At 38.4% G+C, this 21,095-nt stretch overlaps 1 protein-coding gene across 1 annotated transcript; it reads right to left on the bottom strand.

Annotated features, from left to right (window-relative positions):
• Positions 1-697: 697 nt before the first annotated feature.
• Positions 698-18,775, bottom strand: LOC149302568 (lysophosphatidylcholine acyltransferase 1-like). Its single transcript, XM_089482266.1, has 13 exons — positions 18,636-18,775; positions 15,467-15,681; positions 13,309-13,421; positions 10,017-10,077; positions 9,189-9,247; positions 6,478-6,512; positions 5,785-5,839; positions 5,049-5,131; positions 4,367-4,492; positions 3,762-3,915; positions 2,852-2,950; positions 1,518-1,659; positions 698-864 (listed from the first exon to the last, which is right to left on the bottom strand). Exons 1-13 carry the CDS (start codon positions 18,767-18,769, stop codon positions 698-700), a joined length of 1,443 nt encoding a protein of 480 aa, XP_089338392.1. The 5' UTR covers positions 18,770-18,775.
• Positions 18,776-21,095: the final 2,320 nt, after the last annotated feature.

The raw sequence follows: 21,095 nt of genomic DNA on the forward strand, positions 1-21,095 counted from the left end.
CAGGGAGTATTTTCAGAGCTGCTCGTTACTACTACATTAGTCAAGTTTCTAGTCTAAGGTATATAAATTTAAAAAAAACTTGAATTGTTCCTTAAAACATTATAATTCACCAAAGTGCACTAAACACAACATCATTTAAAACACCTGTTGTTACACACTTTGTACAGCACATAAAACTGGTGCTAAAGGTGCGCTAGCCCATTGCAAAGAGAAAACTTGGATTCAGCACACCAACAGGAATTCACAGGGTGCCTTACAGAGGTGCAGACGAACAACTGCAAAACAGATATAGCAAGGAATGGATCTTAATATAACAATGTTATCAACAAAATCACAATATACCCCACCAAAAAGAATAGATCCTTTTGAGAAGTAATTTGATGTTGACTATGCAACCCAAGATCAGGTGTTATCGTGTGACCTCTATTGTCTCCAAGCCTAAATAGAAAAAAGGGTATGCACATCACATGATGTTGTACAGTTTGCTTATTTGATGTGAGTTGTGTATTGCGCAGCACACCGGTGGAGAACACTCATTATCTTAGATTTTAAAACACTTTAAAATTATAGAAAAAAATGTTGAAAACCATCACATAGATAAATATAGGTACATGAGGAACTGCTATGCTCAGAGCCTTATCAGGAGGTACTATGCATATACAACCCCTCACCAGGAGAGGAAGATTAAGTTCAAGAATTAGTTCAGTTTCTTTTGCGCAGGGTAGTTATGTGACTCCTCCGTATCTTCAGGTGTAAAATCTGTACAGAAACCGTTGGGGGCAGAAAGGCTGTCCAAACAGGTTTCTGGATAGAGATAGTCTGCAGCAAAATTCGGATTCATTTTTGCAAACCTGTCAAAGTCATCTGAGAAGAAAAAGATATGTAAGTTAAAATAATGTTAAAGGGATACTCAAAAATTCTGAATCAAATACTTAGTAAAAAAAAAAAAAAAAAAAAAGTAGTTGTAAAATATATAACAATCATTACTGAATATAAGATCACCAGGTAATCATGATCCTCCCTCTGAGCTAAGTGTTTACTGAGTCAGTGAGGTCTGAGACAGAACAAACCTTTGCAAATTTAAAATTTTACCTTTACGGAATGTTTAATAAAATAAAAGGCAGAAACTCGTAAGAAGTATGTTCTGTTACTATGGCAGCTACCTATCAGTGTCTGCTTTTGTGTCGAACGGTAATTAAGTGTTCCTTGCAAAAGTTATGAATCTGGAAAATGTATTTGATTAAATAATTACGTTTGTACTTGCAACTTTCTCCTAATAATAGTAAATGCATATTTACAATGTGTATGTTTTATGCTATGGTAATGCAGGAGGAGAAAAGTCTCCTAAAACACCAAATGCCAATGCAAGATAACCTCGAATGCGTTCCCATTTAATGATTGAAATGCGCCTTTCATTCAGCAGTCTTGGATTAATGAATATAAAGTGTCAATACTAAAAGATCTCAAAACATATTTGTAGTGAAATCTAAATTAATATTTTTGACATATGTACTTACCATATGTGATTTTACCCTTATCCTCCCTATCTATAGCGCTAAAAAGATCTGTAACATCAAGTTCTGATGCTCCCAGTGCGGTCTTCAGGATTATAGCCAATTCCTCTTCTACTATGGTTTTACTGCCTTCTGACTCGTACATCTTTATGCAAAAAAAACAAAACAAAAAACAAAATGTTACCCTATGCTTTACTATTGATAAGACTTACCTCCATTTTGGGGTCCCTCCGCACTGCTCCCAACAGCCGCTCTCTCCCCTGCGAAGGGGTCGTCTTCCGAGGTCCTCCTGTGATGTCTGAGATAGTGGGCTTCTGCAGCACTTGCCAGCTCACTTGCTTGGTGAAGTGGCCTCACAGTAGGCTAGGTTCCAGCTCGTCTGGCAGTGCACAATCACGTGATTTCACATCTACTTGTGTGCATATGACATTATTAACCCCTGGCTAACCTCTAGTGACCTGGAATTTACTCATTTTCAATTTGGACTGCCTATATTAACCCTGGACCTTCAGTGTCTCATTGCCCTTGGCTGGTGTAACACTCCTGTGTTGTTATAGTATCTTTTTGTTGATGTTGTGCTTCTGTCCCAGTCCGTTGCTTTACGATTTGACTTGATTGAAGAATTTCTCTGGTTCTGACCCAGCTACATTTGACTTTGTCCGTGATTTTGCCTTTGTTCTCGCTGACACTGCTGCTTTCAGCACAAATGCCTCCGTCCTGCTAACATATCCTGCTAAAAGGAGCCCTCAACTATTTCATCGGTAAAGCTATTAAAAAAGTTGTACGAGCCTCAGCTCAAAAGGATATCCAGAACTGGCATTATTGCCAAGATTTGTGAAGAACCTTTTAACTTCATCATTTTGTAACATGAATATACACAGTATGGAACTTACATAGATACACATTTATATCCAGTATGTTATAATTATCTTGGTCTTCTGGCATTATATTATTGGTGGTTTAGGGTGATTATGGCTTAACAAATTCAATCTCTATAATTGTTTTAGATGTGCCAAAATGCAGGAATTCTGCTAAATCTACTACATAGAAAGTTCACTTTTCGTATCCAATATTTAATTTCATTTATAAAAAAAGCTGTATATTTGGGCAAGTTTAAAATACAACTTTGTGATTTGAGTTAAAGCCATAAAGAAGGCATACTTAAGGAGACAGCTTATGGCCCCAGAATTAATCGAAAAAGGAGCACTGACGCTGGAGCCAAGTAGGAAAGAATTTGAAGTGCACAGAGATGAGTTATCCAATTGGTAATCCTAACAATTATATTTGCGACTGTAAATGAATTCTATTTCTAAAATAACCAAATATATGCTACTTGCCTTAAATGCCAGCTGAATGGTTTCTAATGTCTTGGAAGGTCTACACACAACAGACAGGGCGATGACATACTCTCTTAAGTCAATGGTGCCTTTATTTTCCTTTAACAGAAAAAAAGATAACATCTTAGAACAAACTTTCTCTAAACTAACCTGCTAGTCCATGTTCCAAAACTGCTTTCTTTAAAACCAATATATAAAAAACCATGGGTTCATTTTAAAACTATTTCCCTAAAAATGTTCAACTTACAATTTAATTCGGTCTATGTATCCCTCTAATCAGTAACTAATACATGGGCACATTATATACTTTTGAAAGATTCTGTATATATTTAGAATTGAATTTCTTATGATGATGCTTCAATGGCAGAAGCACACAAAGCTAAGTGTATTAAAAGAGATGGAATATGTATAATTTCTCTTAAAAAATGGTAATTATTACAGGAATAGTAATTAGCATATAACACTCAATGCATAGAATTTTTTTTACAATTTTATGTGCACGCTTTTGGTACATTAACCAAGTACTTGACTTACATCAGTTTATAAACAATCATTGCACATTTTGACCACAAGGAGGCCCTGTTGACTCATATGTAAAGGAATGCTTTTTACTTGCTTATTATTATCAACACAGATTCCTGCTATTGTGTAGCATTCTGTACGTATACTGTAGACTGGCATCTCTGGTATAAATGTTCACCAGAATAGTGTTGATTTTTCATTAACAAGTATAGTCTAATTTTTGTGTACAATATGGTTATGTCTCTAATTTGGGTGTGCATAAAGTTTTAGTAGTTCTTGTGTAGATTGTGTTCGTATTTAGTTTATTTTATTTAAAACTGACACTTAAAAAAATTAGACATATACAATCTTCTTATATTAGCAAAGCTGATCAATGTACTTTTCCTACCTCATCAAACAAGGCAAATAGGTCCTCTAATTTATCTGTAACTGGGACAAGTAAGTACTCTGCAAACTCATCCAGTTTGATTTTTTCACCTTTTCTTTTCCTGGCGCTTTCAGAGAATTTATCCAGCTCCTTCCCAAGTTTCTCTGGTTTTAGACTGTGAACAAGATACACGTTTGACACTGACATGGTTTACATGTAAGCAACTCTAAACAAAGATATAAAAAAAAAAAGCAGCTTCAATTACAAACTGAACAAAATGCCCCTGCCATGTTGCCTCTCCAGTGGTTTACTGGAACTAAAATGATAAAGAATCATTGGTATGTATATTGATATTATTAACATTGATTTATATGACATATAACTTAACAGTTATTGTTATGACAAACTCAGACAGGGACAGACTGAGACATAATGTATAGAGAGCCCTGTTCGCGAGCTTACAACCAAGAGATCTCAGATTTATGGGAAAGAAGCTTCCGCCACTCCATAATTTTGAAACCAAGGTGCTCAGATATAATATGTAATGCTTTTCAAACCAATTTGTTAGAAGCTGGCAGAAAGGAGTAGGGCTTGATAATATAGTTTAACAGTAAATCTCTACTTACCCAAGACTACGAACACGTCTTGCAAACTCCAAGAGAGAGGTATCTGAAGGTAGGCGAAGCTGACCCTCGGCCAGTGCTAGCTGGCAGTCTTCAAAAGAATAATCTGTGACGGACATACCCAGGGCCCTGAAACATCAACATTTATACATTTATCATCAGGAGAAAAAACTGATAAACATTTCTTGTTTGAAGCTGTAGTAGCATAGCCACAAACGGCAGACACAGAGTTGTGTTATGCGAACAGGAATGTGATTATATGTTTTTTTAAAAAATATATATTTCCAATATATTAAGCATAGTTCAACCATTTGATCCTGTGGTATGATTATCTTTTGCTGTGACACAAGAAACCTGCATCAAACAGTAGCTTTTCAACTCCATCTGCAGGTCTAAGTTATCATTACAACCTTAAAAATTGGTGATGTCATTTGGGAGCAGAGCCAGGAGTGCTGGATGAAGGAGTTAACGGACCTTGCTTTTAAAATTACAATAATGAACAACACACATATACACAACTCCCTCACACCCCTCTTGGTTTTGCAACCTACAGTACAGCTAATATTTGTATCTGGATGCTGTTAGGCTCCATCAGCCCCTATGTTACACAAGACATAAAGGCTAAAGAGAATTGTACTGGCTACCCTAGGCATAAGCATGAGAGAAGGTATACAAAAGTACATACTTGGCCATTACACGTCTCACGTTATGTGCATACAAATCCGGGTTTTGTTTTTCCTCTTCAGAGGGAGTATAAATTGGAAGGAACTGCAACATAAGTGGGATATATAGGTATTATTACAAATAAAATAATTTCTATAAAACATTGCAAATAATGTTTGAGTGTATGGAATTCTGGCAAGGATCACCTTTCCTGTCCTTACAGGTACACATTCATGCTACACACAATACACTAACACACACACTTATGCTAACACATAAACAAACTAATGCTGACACACACCTACACATACACACTCATGCTGACACGCTCATGATAACACACACACACATATACACACATGCTAACACACATACACACTCTGTGGCTCCCTCCCTTATGATTTCTCTCATTATCTGCCTGTTTTTCTCCCCTCACCCATTTACCTTCTCAGAAGCTTCTTTCAGCGCATTCACTGTGGAATAATGTAATATTGTCTGACGTGACTCTGTTGCCCAGCCCCTCCCTGTATCTATATTTTCTACTATTAAACTCAATGTATTAAATGTCTGGGTAAATTCAGCATAAGTAAACTATTTACAAAATCTATATTATGCAAATAAAAATGTTTACTATAATCCAATTCTGTATTTCTTTAACCATTATATAATTTAAAAGATGAAACATTTACAGTCTGTCTATTTGGTATAGTACGCTTTGGTCAAATATTATAATATTCAATTCGATGGAAAAAACTTACCTCAATTTCCATATAATTGTGAAATTGGCATAAAGAAAGCCATAGTATTTTCATTCTATAACACAGAGCACAAAAATACATTATGACAGATCAGTGTAATAATACAGGTCAGTCTTCTAGTACTATCTGGGCCTATGTTTATAAGGTTACAGTGCAGATTAAACATTGTCTTTTGTTGTAGTTGATGCATTTTATTGGGACAAGTGAAGTCACGTAAGCCTTTGGAACCTTAGATGTCACTTCTTCAAATTATGAGATCCCATCAACTCTGAGTAACAGACCTTGTAGGCCCCAAAAGCTTATGTGACCATGCATCTTTTTCAATGCTCTGTGTTATCCCAAGAAAATATTTTTTTCCATCCATCTATTCTTGGGCTAATACAGCTATATGGGCATTTTCCTTATTTAGATTACATACGCAACTTCATGTATACAACACATGAATACATGTATTCACACACATGAATACATTATCTCTACAGTTTTTCTTTTAATGCATGCATACATATTTGTTTTGTTTTTATGTGATAATGTTATTTACTTAATTTACAAGATTTTATTATTTTTGAATGGGGAACAATACTATCCAAAGTGCTGGTGACCTGGTACCTAAAATGCATTTACAATGCTATATGGGTAATTGTTATACTCTACAGCAATAAACTATTAACTGAATAAACATTTTAAACTTACGCTCCAGGGCCTTGCCATGTCCAGGTTATTGTGTCCTAGGAATGTTAAGAAAACACATTGTCACATATCTGCATGTATTACCATTATTTTCTAACTAATGCTACCGTATAGTGCTAACATGGTGCTGCACAACAGGTAGATGCAAACACGCCCAAAAATGCATTATCACTGAGTGTTGCAGTCTTATTTGTTCACAAATATTCTTCTATAGAATAAGTAATGAAAAAGGATCAAAAATACATCATAGAAAATAATGTTCCAAAGACTTGTATAGCTTTGTTTGAACACTTTAAATGCAATGAGTAATCCTTAAAGATCATTCAATTTCATACCTCCCAAAATTTCAAAATGTGAAAGAGGGACACTTTTTTTTTTTAATTTCGCGGAACTCACGGATACATGGCTTTCATCGCCACTTAAAAAAAGGCTAATGTTATCCTTCCTCCCAGGACCCTTACACACTGCCTTTACACACACCTGCCCATAAACACACATATACACATACACTGTCTTTACACACACATATACACGTACACTGCCCTTACACACACATATACATGTACACTGCCCTTACACATACATACATGTACACTGCCTTTACACACATACATGTACACTGCCCTTACACACACACATATACATGTACACTCCCTTACACACACACAAACATATACATGTACACACATATACACGTACACTACCCTTACACACACACATACATGTACACTGCCTTTACACACATACACGTATACTGCCCTTACACACACATCTACATGTACACTGCCCTTACACACACACACATATACATGTACACTCCCTTACACACATTAACATATATATATATATACACATACACTGTCCTTACACCCCTTTCTCCCCATCTCTTACCTCTTCCACCATACTTCATCCTTCTGTCTCCATCCTGTGGTGGGAGCGCAAGGTATGTCACTTCAGACCTCCCTTTAGTACTCCCTCATCACTACACGTCGGCTATTGCTGCAGAGTACAGGGATGATGTCATATCCCCGTGCTCGGCATTATTTGCCGGCGGGTAGTGATTAGGGAGCAGTAAAGCGAGGTCTGAAGTGATAGACCTTGCGCTCCCTAATGTTGAGCTGACTAGAGGGAGATTGCGATGTCCCAGCTAGTCTGCAGGCTGCAGTTGCTGATTGGGTGGCTGTGGGTCGAGATCTGTACTCACCCTTCCTCTGCCCCTGCAAAGCGGGACAGAGGAAGGGATAGGCAGGACAGAGACCCAAAATCGGAACTGTCCCGCCTAAATCAAGACAGTTGGGGGCCATGCAATTTAACAGTGTACAGAGGCTACTTTGTTGAAATATCCAAGTAAATACAAGAACAGGACTCTCTCCATCTAATGTATTGGTTTGTCTTAGTCTGTCAGTTTTAAGCGCTGCGTAAATTGTTGGCGCTATATAAATAAAAGATAATAATAATAATAATAATAATAATAATAATAAAAATGTATGCTTTATATGCTGAAACTACAATCCAAAACTATAACATGCATACACATTTGCCTTTTTCATGTTACTGTACATACATTTATAGTATGTATATCCGAGATATTGAGGGATCTTTGCTTTTTCTTTGTTTGGATATTTGGCTTAGTTAAAACACTAGCATTACTTACATGTTTGACAAAATACAGGGATTAAAACTGTGTCTTTGTATATACAGTACAAACATAATATGTTGATAAGTAAACATTGTTCTCCTACATTATTTACCATAGCATTAATATTATCTGTTATTTATATAGTGCCAACAAAACATATATTCAGGGTATTTGCCAAGACTGGCATTGACATGCTAAGACCGATACATTAGGTAGAGGGAATGAAGTGAGGAGAGGACAGGTAGATTTCAGTATCATCTACATATAGATGATACTGGAAGACAAATTAGTTGATTAGTTTCCCAAGAGATGAAGTATAAAGACAAAACAGCAGAGGGCCAAGGACTGATCCCGGGGGGACACCAACAGAAAGTGGAAGAGGTGATAATGTCTTGCCAGAGAAGCTGACAGAATGAATGGTTAGACAGACATAAGGAGATCCAGGAGAAAGTTGTATTTTTTCCCCATTAGAAGAAATAGTCAAGAAGAACATGGCAGTATCAAAGCAGCAGAGAGATCCAGGAGTATTAGAAGGGAGAAGTGACCTTTTGCCTTGGCAGAGTCATTGGATACTTTTGTTAGAACTGTTTCAGTAGAGTGAAGGGGTCTGAAACTAGACTGTACAGGGTCAAGAGGAAATTAGAGGAGAGGAAGTTAGTAAGGCATTTGTACACAATCCATTCAAGCAACTTAAAAAGGAAGGAGAGAGAGCGCAGTAGTGAGTCAGACAGATGGGAAAATATTTTTAAGCAAAAACTGTTACATGCTGGTATCGGGAGAGCCTGTATGTAGAATGATTAATGTGTTGGTGGGACACGTAGATCAAAAGTATTTGAGTTTTATAGTACTTTGGTCTATCTAATGCAAGGATGCATAACTTTACAAACTAAAACAGCTGCACCTTTTACTTAGAAACACTTATTAGAGCTAAATGAGTAATTTACAATGGGATTTCTAATCATAAAACATTATCTGTAATGCTATTGCAATGCAGGTATAGGAACTGGTCTATGTTACTTGATTCTTTCATCTCTACAACGCAGGCTAGAAAAGTTTACAAAGAAACATTTCATACCATTTTGTTGGGGTATCTTATAACCACAGGCTGCACAGGTACACCAGGAATGAATGCTCCTGAAAAGAAAATTCAAATGGCAACATTCTGTTAACACTGTAAAAGTAACAAACAATATGTTACATTCTTTTACTTGCATGATGTAACAAGTGTTTAATGTTTTACACACATACTATTACTGTAAACCTTTGACATCATATTTTAGACTTGTGCAAATTTTTTTTTGATCACTCTACACACAGAAACATAATGCACAAACTTGTATGTAAGACAAGTAGAAATTGCTTTATGAGCAACTAATGCCCAGACATTTTCCTGGCCCTTTATTCAGCTAAAGAATAGCATTTTACTTAGCTGTACCAGTGGCCACTCTCTTCCATCTGGCAGCACCACTGGATATACTGCGCAGACACACACACCCAGTGCTTTCTTCACTAACAGAATTCAATCATTGTATTTATATTAGAATTATAATCTTGGCTTCTCAAATAACGAAAGACAGGTACATACTGCCTGTCAATGTTTACTTGGAATCCCCATTGCACAAAGCGTCATGGAATGAGACAAACGGAAAGATATCAATGTACACCCATATGTGCAAACAAAAGCCCTAATGGACTATTCATCCAGAAGTAAATAATGTTATAATGTACTGTAAATATCAGACCATTCAGATACACAGATACTCCACAATAATAACAGATGCAATTATTGGCATGCCCTGCATCGTGCTATTGTGTTTTCGGTTTAGAAGGTCTGCAAAAAAAGCTGACATCAACATATCACATTCAGCCTTCCCCCGTTCGAACACTATCGACAAGTTCATACCAGGCTTGAAGGTAATGAGACATGATCTGTTGGTACACGTTCCTTCTGGGAAAATCATTACCTGGAATAAATAAATAAAATAAACACAATGTAATTCAGATCAGTGTGATTATGTTACAAAGGAAATTAAAGGTTACATTTTGTCACATGTTTTTACTATTCATATGTCTCTCCGCTACTATATGGTAGGTGTTCCCACATAACCTCTCCATTAACACAGAGGGATCAGATATTAAGGGCATCCTTGCTAAAGGCTCAGACCGTATTTCACTGGGGTTCCTTTAAAATGCAGTCAGTGAGTTGAAAATGTTCAATTCTGCTGAAAACCCCCACATAATGCACACCACATGACCCATGAAAATAAAAACATGATTAGGGAAGAAAAAAAAAAGGTTTCTCCTAACTTTTTTGACTGGCCCCTTGATCCAAACCAAATTTGTGTCGACCCCTGGTTCAAGCATTTATCAGTGTTAACTTTAACATGCATCTATTAACCCCTTCGTGACAAAGGCTGATTCTATTTTTTGTACCCTTCGTGACAATGGCTGTTTTATCGTTTCTGCGGTGTTTGTGTTTAGCTGTAATTTTCTCTTAACCCATTTACTAAACCCACACAAGTTATATATAGTTTTTTTCAGGACAAGAAGGGCTTTCTTCAGACACCATAATTTTTTATATATGATGTAATTTTCTATAATAAAAATAATAAAATATGACGAAAAATTGAAAAAAAAAAAAAATTTCTCACTTTTATTTGAAAAATCTTTTATTCATCATAAAAAACTACTGAAAAAACCTGCTAAATAGATTCTACTATTTGTCCCGAGTTTAGAAATACCCAATGTTTTTATGTTTTTTTGCTTTCTTCTACACGTTATGGGGCAATAAGTACAAGTAGCGTTTTGCTATTTCAAAACCATTTTTCTCTGAATCTGGTAATTCTGTCTCCATGTGGTATTTGGGGCATCTTTGAAGCCAGCAAATTAAATTTACCCCACCAAACCATATATTTTTGAAAACTAGACACCCCAGGGTATTTTAGATGCTGATAGTTTAACCCTTTCCATGCACTAATCCTACCACCAACCCTTGTCAAAGTTTGTGATAGTAATTGTTTTTGCTGTTTTTTAAACATACTTTGTACTTCAGGTGTAAAATTACAGCTCCTGGTATATGTCACTGTCACACAACACGATATGTGTTCAGCAACATCTCCTGAGTACATTGATACCCCACATGCATGGGTTTGTCAGATTGTTTGGGGGCAAAAGGGCCAAATTTGGAACATGCCTCCTCAGCCGTATACCGCTGCATGGCAACAATTGCAGCAAAAATAGTAGGGAAGGAAAGGGTTAATGGCTCTAATAAAAAAAATTAAAAAAACCCTAAAAAAAAGTACAAAAAAAAATAAAAAGTAAAAAAAAATGTAAAAAAAAGAACCCCAAAAACAATTGCCACTATGCAAGATCACTGTTTATGCAGTGATCAATGGCAATGAAGGGGTTAATATTAAATGGGTGGCTCTTATAAGAGCCTTTGGATCAATAATAATATATATTATTGAGAATACCTAAAAACACACTGATCTGTCTCTCTCCCTCACTAGAAGCAAGTGAAGGAGGGAGGCAGATCCAATACTGATCAAAGGCAATGTTTAGAAAACATTGCCTTTGATTTATCAGATCATGATCACTCTTATGAGTGATCTGACCACTAGGGGTGTTATTCACTGGATGTCCATGACATCCAGCAACACCCCCCCCCCGATGATGACAGCAGGCTCCGCCCCCGGCTTGATGGGCGCCGCCATCTTGAAACACCGCATGTGTTTCGAAGACGCCGGCACCGGGAAGGTAAGTTGAGCATTTAGGAAGCGATCGCGAGTCGCTTCCTTTGCTAAACAGGTGTTGCAAAGATGCCTCGATACTGAGGCATCTTAGCAACACCAGCTAAGCAAAGGAAGCGACTCGCGATCGCTTCCTAAACCCGTTTTTCGGCGGCGGGCGCCGCCATGTTTGAAAGACGTGCAGTCTTTCAAACATGTTTTTTTATTTGCTCCTAGGAGCGATCGGGGGGGGCCGGGAATGTTTTTTTTGGTGTTGCTCAATGCCTCGATGTCGAGGCATTAGAGCAACACCGTTTGAGTGAAAAAATCGATCACGGATCGATTTTTTCACCCGTTTAAAGACGTGCCGGTCCTGGCACGTCAATTGTCATAATCGTCACGATTTTCGGTGACGTGCCCGGACCGGCAATTGTCATCAAGGGGTTAAAGAGCTGGATTCTTTACAGAGACAGGACATACAGTATACATTATCAAACACCAGGGAATTAATATCTTATTCATTTGATCTCCATGGGCCAGAAAATGACAAAAAAGCTCAATTTATCTGAACATGTCCTGCATGTACTTTTTTTTTTTTATAAATAATACATATTAAGTTCTGCATATTACATTTTGTTTCTGTCATAAGGTTGATTTATTTGTTCCTATTATTAGCTTCTCAGCCTTTTCTTTTGTAAGAAAACCCATGACACTGATTTAGGATATCTCAATTTCAACAAGCAATGCATAGTAATCATAGTAATCAAAAGTAGACCATATGAGCAGATTAAACAGATTGACAAACACCCTCTTACAAATAAACACATTCCAACCAATCATGGCTTATTTGTGCAATCACGGAGTCACAACTCTTGGTGGGGCAGTTGTAAACAATGAGTAATAATATTATTCGATTTGTAAGAAAACGTAAATTAAATGTCTGTCCATTATCAGCAGCCAACAACCAGATGTGTAGAAGCTTGTGCTTGGAACAAACTGCTTGTAATTTGTGGAACATAAAGACTCAATGTTCTCCTAGTTATGTACAGCCAAATTAAAACACAAATGTTAATTAGCACAGTCAGATTACCATAGTAATACAAGCAGTACCAAACATATAAATTGGGAATAAATATCTGCTCCATCCATGTGGTTAAAATGTTGCACCATTTTGCAAAGGGAAACCTTTAAAGCAACACATTTTTAATCCTTACTGGCATTTCAGTAAATTCTGGCTAATAAGTCACCCACAGGGTTCAGCGCAACCTCACCTAACTCAAATGGTTCAGCTCTTACCCCAAAATCGTGTGCTATTAGTTTGGGGGTTCTGCAAGATTCTAAAGAGCTTTGAGGTTTGTCCTTAGTGAGAGGCTACAGATATCTTGGTTTACACACAAGATGGACATGAAAGATGCTTGGTAAACTACCTGCATGACTAATTTGTTGTGTGTGTTTTCTTTTTCTTACCTGCGGCCACATCCCATTAGAGTGAGCACGTCTCCGGATCTCCTCTACGGTTTTCTTTCGAGAGTCCTGGTCCGAGCGTGATACAAATACTGGTCGAATGTAATTGATTAATGCTAGGGAGAGAAGTAAAAGGGATTGTAAAATCAATTGCAAAATGTTCAATGAATGTTAAAATGTTTAATGTAGCAAGGGATCCTTGGAAAAAAACATACAAATCAAGGGTTTTACATGCCAAAAATTTAATACACAGTGCCATGGGTCCTAAATACGTCACTGCTGCTGCTTTACAGACCCAAAGAGTACTTTGTAGGCTGAAAGAGTTCAAACATATTTATCTGTCTCACAACTTCATAGATCTGTGATTTATAACTGTTAAGAAAAAATACATTAAACAGGCCTTTAGTGCTCTATAATGCAATATGTTGAAGCAAAACCTGTTGTAATAATGAGAAAAGGACAACACTACCTTTTAAAAAAAACAGGGTCTCCAGTTGTCTACAAGACACCTTTGGTTCAGCCAAAATCATTTTCACAACAATATAGTACCTAAACATTACTTTCTCACCATTCATATAGGCTGGCAAAAAACTAATACAACAATTTATCTAACATACATAGGTTATTCAGAACAGATGAGGGTGATCATAATTCTCTCATGCACGCTTGCAAGATTTCTCAAGGGCTGCCCCTATTCTCTGGAATATCCTTCCTTGCTTATCCATCTTTCTACCTGCCTTCGATCCTTTAAAAAATCCCTTAAGACCCACTTCTTTATGGTCGCCTACAACCTCACATGTCAATTCACTTCCTCCCATACTCCTTCAGCATAACTTTCTTAGTCCCTCTCCAGCAATACTTACACTTATGTGGTTGGTCTATTCCTAACAGTGGCACTTTTATCTAATGCCCACTAGATTGTAAGCTTGTTTGAGCAGAACCCTTTCTCGCCTGTTGTTTCTGGAAGTCAAATTGTTATGTTATATACTAAGTCCAGTCTACCCAATGTAAGGTGTTAGAAGATATGAAGGTGCTATATAAAACAATAAATACTAATAATAACCATGAGCCATGGCAAAAAATGTCTCTCCCTTAACCAATGTTTTTACATCCTGACTACCAAAGACAGTTTGCCCATGCAAAGCAGTTCTGAAAGCAGCAATTTGTAAAATACTTCCATAATGCAGGTAAATATAATGCTCATAATATAAATAAAACATACTGTATATTGAACATGGACATCTAAGATACTGTTAAAAAGCCACAAAAGCAGTTTTTCATGTTCTCACAATTAATGGAGTAGCATACACCGATCAGCCATAACATTATGAGCACTGACAGGTGAAGTGAATAGCACTGATAATCTTGTTACCATGGCACCTGTCACTGGGTGGGAAATATTAGGCAGCAAGTGAACATTTTGTCCTGAAAGTTTCGTATGCTTGTGTGGTCAAATACAACAGGAGAGCTACTGTAGCTCAAATTGTTGAAAATGTTAATCCTGGTTCAGATAGAAAAGTGTCAGAACACACAGTGCATCACAGTTTGTTGCATATGGGGCTGGGTAGCCTCAGATCAGTCAGGTCTGTTGACCCCTGTCCACTACAGAAAGCACCTTCAATGGGCACGTAGGCCTAAGAACTTGACCACGGAGCAATGGAAGGTGGTCTGGTCTGATGAATCACATTTTCTTTTACATCAAGTGGTGTGAGTTGCTTACCTGGAGCACACATGGAACCAGAATGTATCCATGGACGTCCAACCTCTCAACTTACAGGACTTAAACAATCTGCTGCTAATGTCTTGGTACCAGATACCACAGCGTACCTTCAGAGGTCTTGTGGAGTCCATGCCTAGATGGGTCAGGGCTGTTTTGGCAGCAAAAAAGGACCTACACAATATTACGCAGGTGGTCATAATGTTATGGCTGATTGGTGTACGTTGTTATTAATAATGGTGTTTTTTGGTGATAACCAATATATATTATTTGGTTTTGTCAATTGTATTATTCAATGCGCCTTGGTCGGCCATAGTGGTGTTTTTTGAGATGCAAAGCAGTCAGTCATAAAACACAGGGTGTATACACATTTAATACCTCTTATACATTGATATTGTAACCTTATCTAACACTAGATAGCGCTAGTTTCATGTTTTGACTTACTTCCCCATACAGGAATGTCTTTGCTTTCTGCTTTGATCACAATGGACGCCATTGTCATAGTTACTGGAATGGCATCGAAATAGGAAGAGTGCGGAGCCAGGGTCAGGATTGGAGCTTCCGCTGGCAAAGCCTGTCGACCCTTCACAGTTACCCAGTGAAATCCTCCAGCAAACCACATTGTCCTCATAATTGCTTTCAGTGCTATGTCCAAAAACCTGCAATGAAACAGAACTAGTAAAATGTTCTCAAATCAGCAAAATGAGCAATGCATAAAATGTGCTGTTCCAGAAAACATATGTACTGTACAGGGCCGGCCATGGAGCAGAGTGAGCCAATTGCCCCAGGCGGCACTTTTGAAGAGGCGGCACTTTGCCGCCCCAGGCGCTTTTTTTTTTAAGCGGAGGAGAGGGGCGCCGACTGGTTTTCGCTTATCAAGTTGTCAGTACCCGCTCGGCGCCCCTCTCTCTCCTCTGCGAGCCCTCTAACTCGGTCTCGGCTTGTAATGCTAAGCGCCGGAATATGACGTATAATTGAGGGTTTATAGAAAAGTTGAATATTTCAAATCAGCAGCTTTACAATGAACTAAAAATTAGCTTTCTTCCCATAAGAAGAGCTGAGCGAGGCCTGCACAATGCATACTTAATGTTGGGTAAGTATAATCTAAGTATAATGTTGAGGGTCACCTCAGCAGGAAAAGTTTATTGGGTTGGCTCTTCATAAGATACAGGGCAGCTGTCCTGCACAACCCCAGTTTAGCACAGGCTAACCCATCAAAACACAACTAGTCTGTGCTGTAAATTGCTATCTGTTGATTTCATAGTCTACAAGGTTTTTAATCCCAATAAACATATACATTTGCTTACCTTTTTACTTTTCACAATAAAAACTGACTGGCCAAGCTGATGGCTTTGTTTGCCTTCAGCATCAACAAGCTTAGAAGAACCCTGTTGAACAGGCAATCTCACTTTTATGAATAACTTTAAGTAGAAAGGGGGAAAATCGCAGCACCTTTTACATCTGTGTTGCTTCAGCACAGGCCAGTCAATTGTGTAGATTTAATTGCAATAGAAAAATCTACAATTTTTGTGACACTTTTCACACACATAAAATACAAATGCCTTTTCAGTTGATCTAGAATGCAGTTGTATTTATATATAAGAGCACTCAATGAGCAAATACTATAAAAAAATTAATTATAGGATATGCAAATAGGCAATAAATCATTATTTTATGAATCGCTTATTTATCGGGTCACTGAGCCGAATCTCCAGATACAGTATGTCACTCTTATATAATAATACACAATATAAAAGCAAAATAGCTTAGCGATTGATTGCAAAGTAATTCTACTGCACACAATGTTTTTGTCTTGAAGATAAATAATAAATGATTGTTCTCAGTAAGTAGCACTGGAAACACACTATTAGGCCAACACTTTTAATGCTAAATTTCCAGACTGAGCCACTAAAACCTATTACTGACGATGTTCAAATATTAATGCCACATCAGATTACTTTGTAACTATTACAGCCTGATAGCATTTTCACATTTTAAGTGTCCATTTGCACCTTTGTGATTATAACACAATGAGGGTTTATGTATGAAAAAAACACATTCTGGTTGATTTTAAAACGCAATACCACCAACTGTCAGGGTTATTGGAATAGGGTTCAGGTGTCAGAGGCATGACCACTGACTAACCTAACCACGTCAATGTGTTGCGAGAGGACTGTGACAGACCTCTATCAATTTCATGGCTCACTGGACCATACAGGGGAGATCAGAGGACTTTCTCACCCAGCCCAAGATGCTCGGTATCAGCTCAGTTAGCCAGGCTTCCCTGGTTTCTGGGTGGAGCCTCTGTGTACACCATTTTCCTGTGGTGCCATTGTGGCCCCATCTATTTTGCAGAAGTACTCCAAGAGGCCAGAATAATTCAGATGGATCTGCGAAGAAAGAAAAGCATCTCTGCACCACTCTTTCTCTGTGAATGCTTCTGAATTATCCTGACCCGAGTCCTGCTGCAAAAGGGCAGAGCCACTAGGACAGCCTCGCCCCATTCCTTCATTCAGAGGAAAGGGTGGGTGCAGAGGTTGTGCCCTTTTGCAGAAGTGGGAGGCCTGGTTACCGGAGTTGAAGTGGATGAAGAAAGAAGACATAAAAACAAGAAGAGCCGAGAGAAGAAGCGGAGCTGTGGAAAAGGAGACAGCCACAGCAGAGAAGGTAGGGAGACATTGTGAGAGAGCGTGAATGAGTGTGTGAAAGAGTAAAAAATGCAAGTGAAAAGTCAGAGGTCTTTTGTTAAACTTAAAATTTGTATACATCCAAATGCACAAGTCTACCGGATACACACTTGAGTGTGCAGGGTATTTTTAATACAGATAAAAGGCAGTGACGTAACCCCTTGTTCCTGTCTCTTAGTACTAGATCGAAATAGTTTAGAAAGGGGCCTTCCAACCTGGAATGCTCCGGTCAAAGAAGGGCCCTTTCTAAACTATTTTAAACCGGCATGGGGAGACAAAATCATATTGGGATCACTTTATGTCACATGACCCAGTGGTGAAACTGAGGCTGCTCGCACAGTGTGCGCGCACAGCGAGAAAGCTGATGGAGAGGTGAGAGGTAAGCAGGGCAGGAGGGAGATGGAATGTGTTTGTATATATGCATGTATAGGAGCATGGATGTGTAATTTTCTGTGTGCATGGATGTGTAATTGTGTGAGTGAGCACAGATGTGTAGGTGTTTGTGTGTGACCATGTATGTGTAAATGGGGTGAGATGAAGTGTGTGGTAGAATGAATGTGTACATGTGTGTTAGTGAGTATGAGTAAGTGTGTATGTAATTTGTGTAAGTGTGTTTACATATGTGTGCCAGAGCGTAGTTTGAAGGAGGGCAAGAGGCAATGATGGCCCAGACCAGCTGTTGAAGTTGTGGATGCCTCGGGGCAATTTTTGTCCAGGGCCCTATACTTTCTAGTTACGTCCCTGATAAAAGGTACTTTGCAGCACAAATTTTCCCAAGCTTCATATTTTACAGAAAAGATTCATTCAAATTGTACTGTACCAATCATCTTAATCCTCACAGATTACAAAATCTACTTTTAGCGCTAAAGTGAAAGTGCTATACTAGCTCTGAGAGATGCAAGATCAGTTTATTCACAAAGACTCACTTTCTCCAACAGGACATAGGCATCTCAAGTTCCTTTTCTGTACGGCCCACTGCAGCGACAAAGGCGAAAGGCCAAGCCAGGAGCATCATGAAAGCGGCAAAGAAGAGGCGGATCGGGAAAAGGGTCAATGTCATGATGAAAATCTGCAAAGAGAAACAAGCCAAGGTTGCTTAGATGTTATATTATTGTGTTACGCGAAAGGAAAATGGTTGTAAACCAGCACGATTATTTCCAGGAATAAAAAAAAACATCTATAGCTTTACATATTAAGGGCCAGTCTGGCTTGTTTTCCTTCCCCTCAGTCATTATTGATGCATTATTTGCTTGCTTCACTGACCCTGTCTGCCCACGAAGCAAAAAGCATATTAATAATCATATGCATTTCAATTCAAACATTTTTGGATAACATCATATGCATTATGTGTAAGCTTATAAAAGGACAGTGTTATTTGAATCTCAAGGAGGCATACATGGTATGGAGACCACAAAAAAACTCACTCTGCAACAAGCAAGAAGCAGTATTTATGTTTTGTATATATCTCATATAGTAGAACATTTTCCTTATAAATGATTGTGTCTGGCGCACATTTAACAGACTCCTAAATCACAGATCCTTAATAGAAAACATACATTAGGTATTTAGAAGCATAGTTTCTATATCGTAAGCTTGTTTAATCAGTGTCCTCTTTACCTCTTGTTTCAGTAAGTCAAATTGTTATGTTATGCACTACTTGTTATGTTCTGTTTACCAATTGTACAGCGCTGCAGAATATGACAGAGCTATATAAAATAAATAATAATAATAATAAAAATAACCTGGTTTATATTGAGTGTCAAATAAATATCAAATATTACTGAACAATAAAACATTTATTGGACAAAATAATGGTGCTTATTGATCAGGAAAAAATGCTTTGTATGATGTATGATGTAAAGATCAACTGTGTCCATTGCTTAAGGCAGACCTGTCGTCCCTTTTGGACTAGTGAGTAATGGCTCCAAAAAACGTGTGTTTGTAACATTTAGCATTAAAAATATTTGGAAATGCGGTGGTGCTGATGTGTAAAGTTACCATAAATCAGTAGCTTACCTAGCGGGGGGCAGGGGGGGCGGTCCGCACCAGGTGCCGCTCATCAGGGGGGTGCCAACTTGCCGGCACCCGGCACCCCTCCAGAGACGGACAGTAATGTCCGCCGCTGGAGGAGAAGGCTCGCAAGGGAGCGGTATCGGAGGTCTTTAACAGACCTCCGGCTCCCTTGAGTGATTTTAAGCCGGTTCAAGGGCGATACCGCTCCCTCGCGATCCACGCGGCAACTGCGAAGAGGAAGAAAGGAGCTTACTGCTGTAAGAAGAAAAGAGGAAAGGTAGGAAATCATTCAGTGAGAGTGACAGTGAGAGTGGATTGGTATGTGTGGAATCTGTGGATTGGTATGTGTGAAATCTGTGGATTGGTATGTGTGGAATCTGTGGATTGGTAAATGTGGATTGGTATGTGTGGATTGGTATGTGTGGAATCTGTGGATTGGTATGTGTGGATTGGTATGCGTGGAATCTGTGGATTGGTATGTGTGGATTGGAATGCGTGGAATCTGTGGATTGGTAAATGTGGATTGGTAAATGTGGAATCTGTGGATTGGTATGTGTGGAATCTGTGGATTGGTATGTGTGGATTGGTATGTGTGGAATCTGTGGATTGGTAAGTGTGGATTGGTATGTGTGGATTGGTAAATGTGTGAGAGTGATGGGTGTTATGCTGTACCATTTCCAATGTCTTTTTCATTATATAATTATGCTCTAAAGTACATCATAACTCCCATCACTCTATACTGTTCCATACAGTGGCAGAGCTGGGAGACAGAGGCCTTGCACCCCCACCGCAGGACTCCTGAAAGGTAAGTGAACTTCAAAGGGGGGAGAGGGTAGATAGGGAGAAGGGAGTGAGACGGGGGGATAGGGGGTAGATAGGGAGAAGGGAGTGAGAAGGGGTAGATAGGGCAGAAGGGGGTGAGAATGGGTAGATAGGGAGAAAGGAGGGTAGCAAGAATATTGAAATAAAGAGTCAGAATGAGAGAGCGAAAATGAATGGATTAATGTGTGGATGAATTGTTTGAATGAGTGAGAGAATTAATGAATTTGTGAGAATGCATCAATGAATATGTGTAAATAATTTGTGTGAAGGAATAAATGATTGTGTGAATGAAAGTGAATTAGTGAGTGACTGTAAAAGTGTTTGTGTTAATCATAGGTGTATAGTTGATTTGTCAAAAAGGCAAAGATGGTATAAGCAGGGTGTTTATGGGACAAAAATGGCACAGGCAGGGTGTTTATGGGACAAAGATGGCGTACACTCGGCTGTTTGGGAACAATGCTGACTCATGCTGGGCTGTTTGGGGGCTGGTCAGGTTCTATGTGGGCAATGTGGACGCTGGTTTTTTTGGAGGGTTATTAAAGAAAGCACTA

Source organism: Sceloporus occidentalis, unplaced genomic scaffold, assembly GCF_023333645.1.
Source record: "Sceloporus occidentalis isolate IW3139 unplaced genomic scaffold, rSceOcc1.0.p SCAF_18, whole genome shotgun sequence".
In the NCBI taxonomy this organism is placed as follows: Eukaryota; Metazoa; Chordata; class Lepidosauria; order Squamata; family Phrynosomatidae; genus Sceloporus; species Sceloporus occidentalis.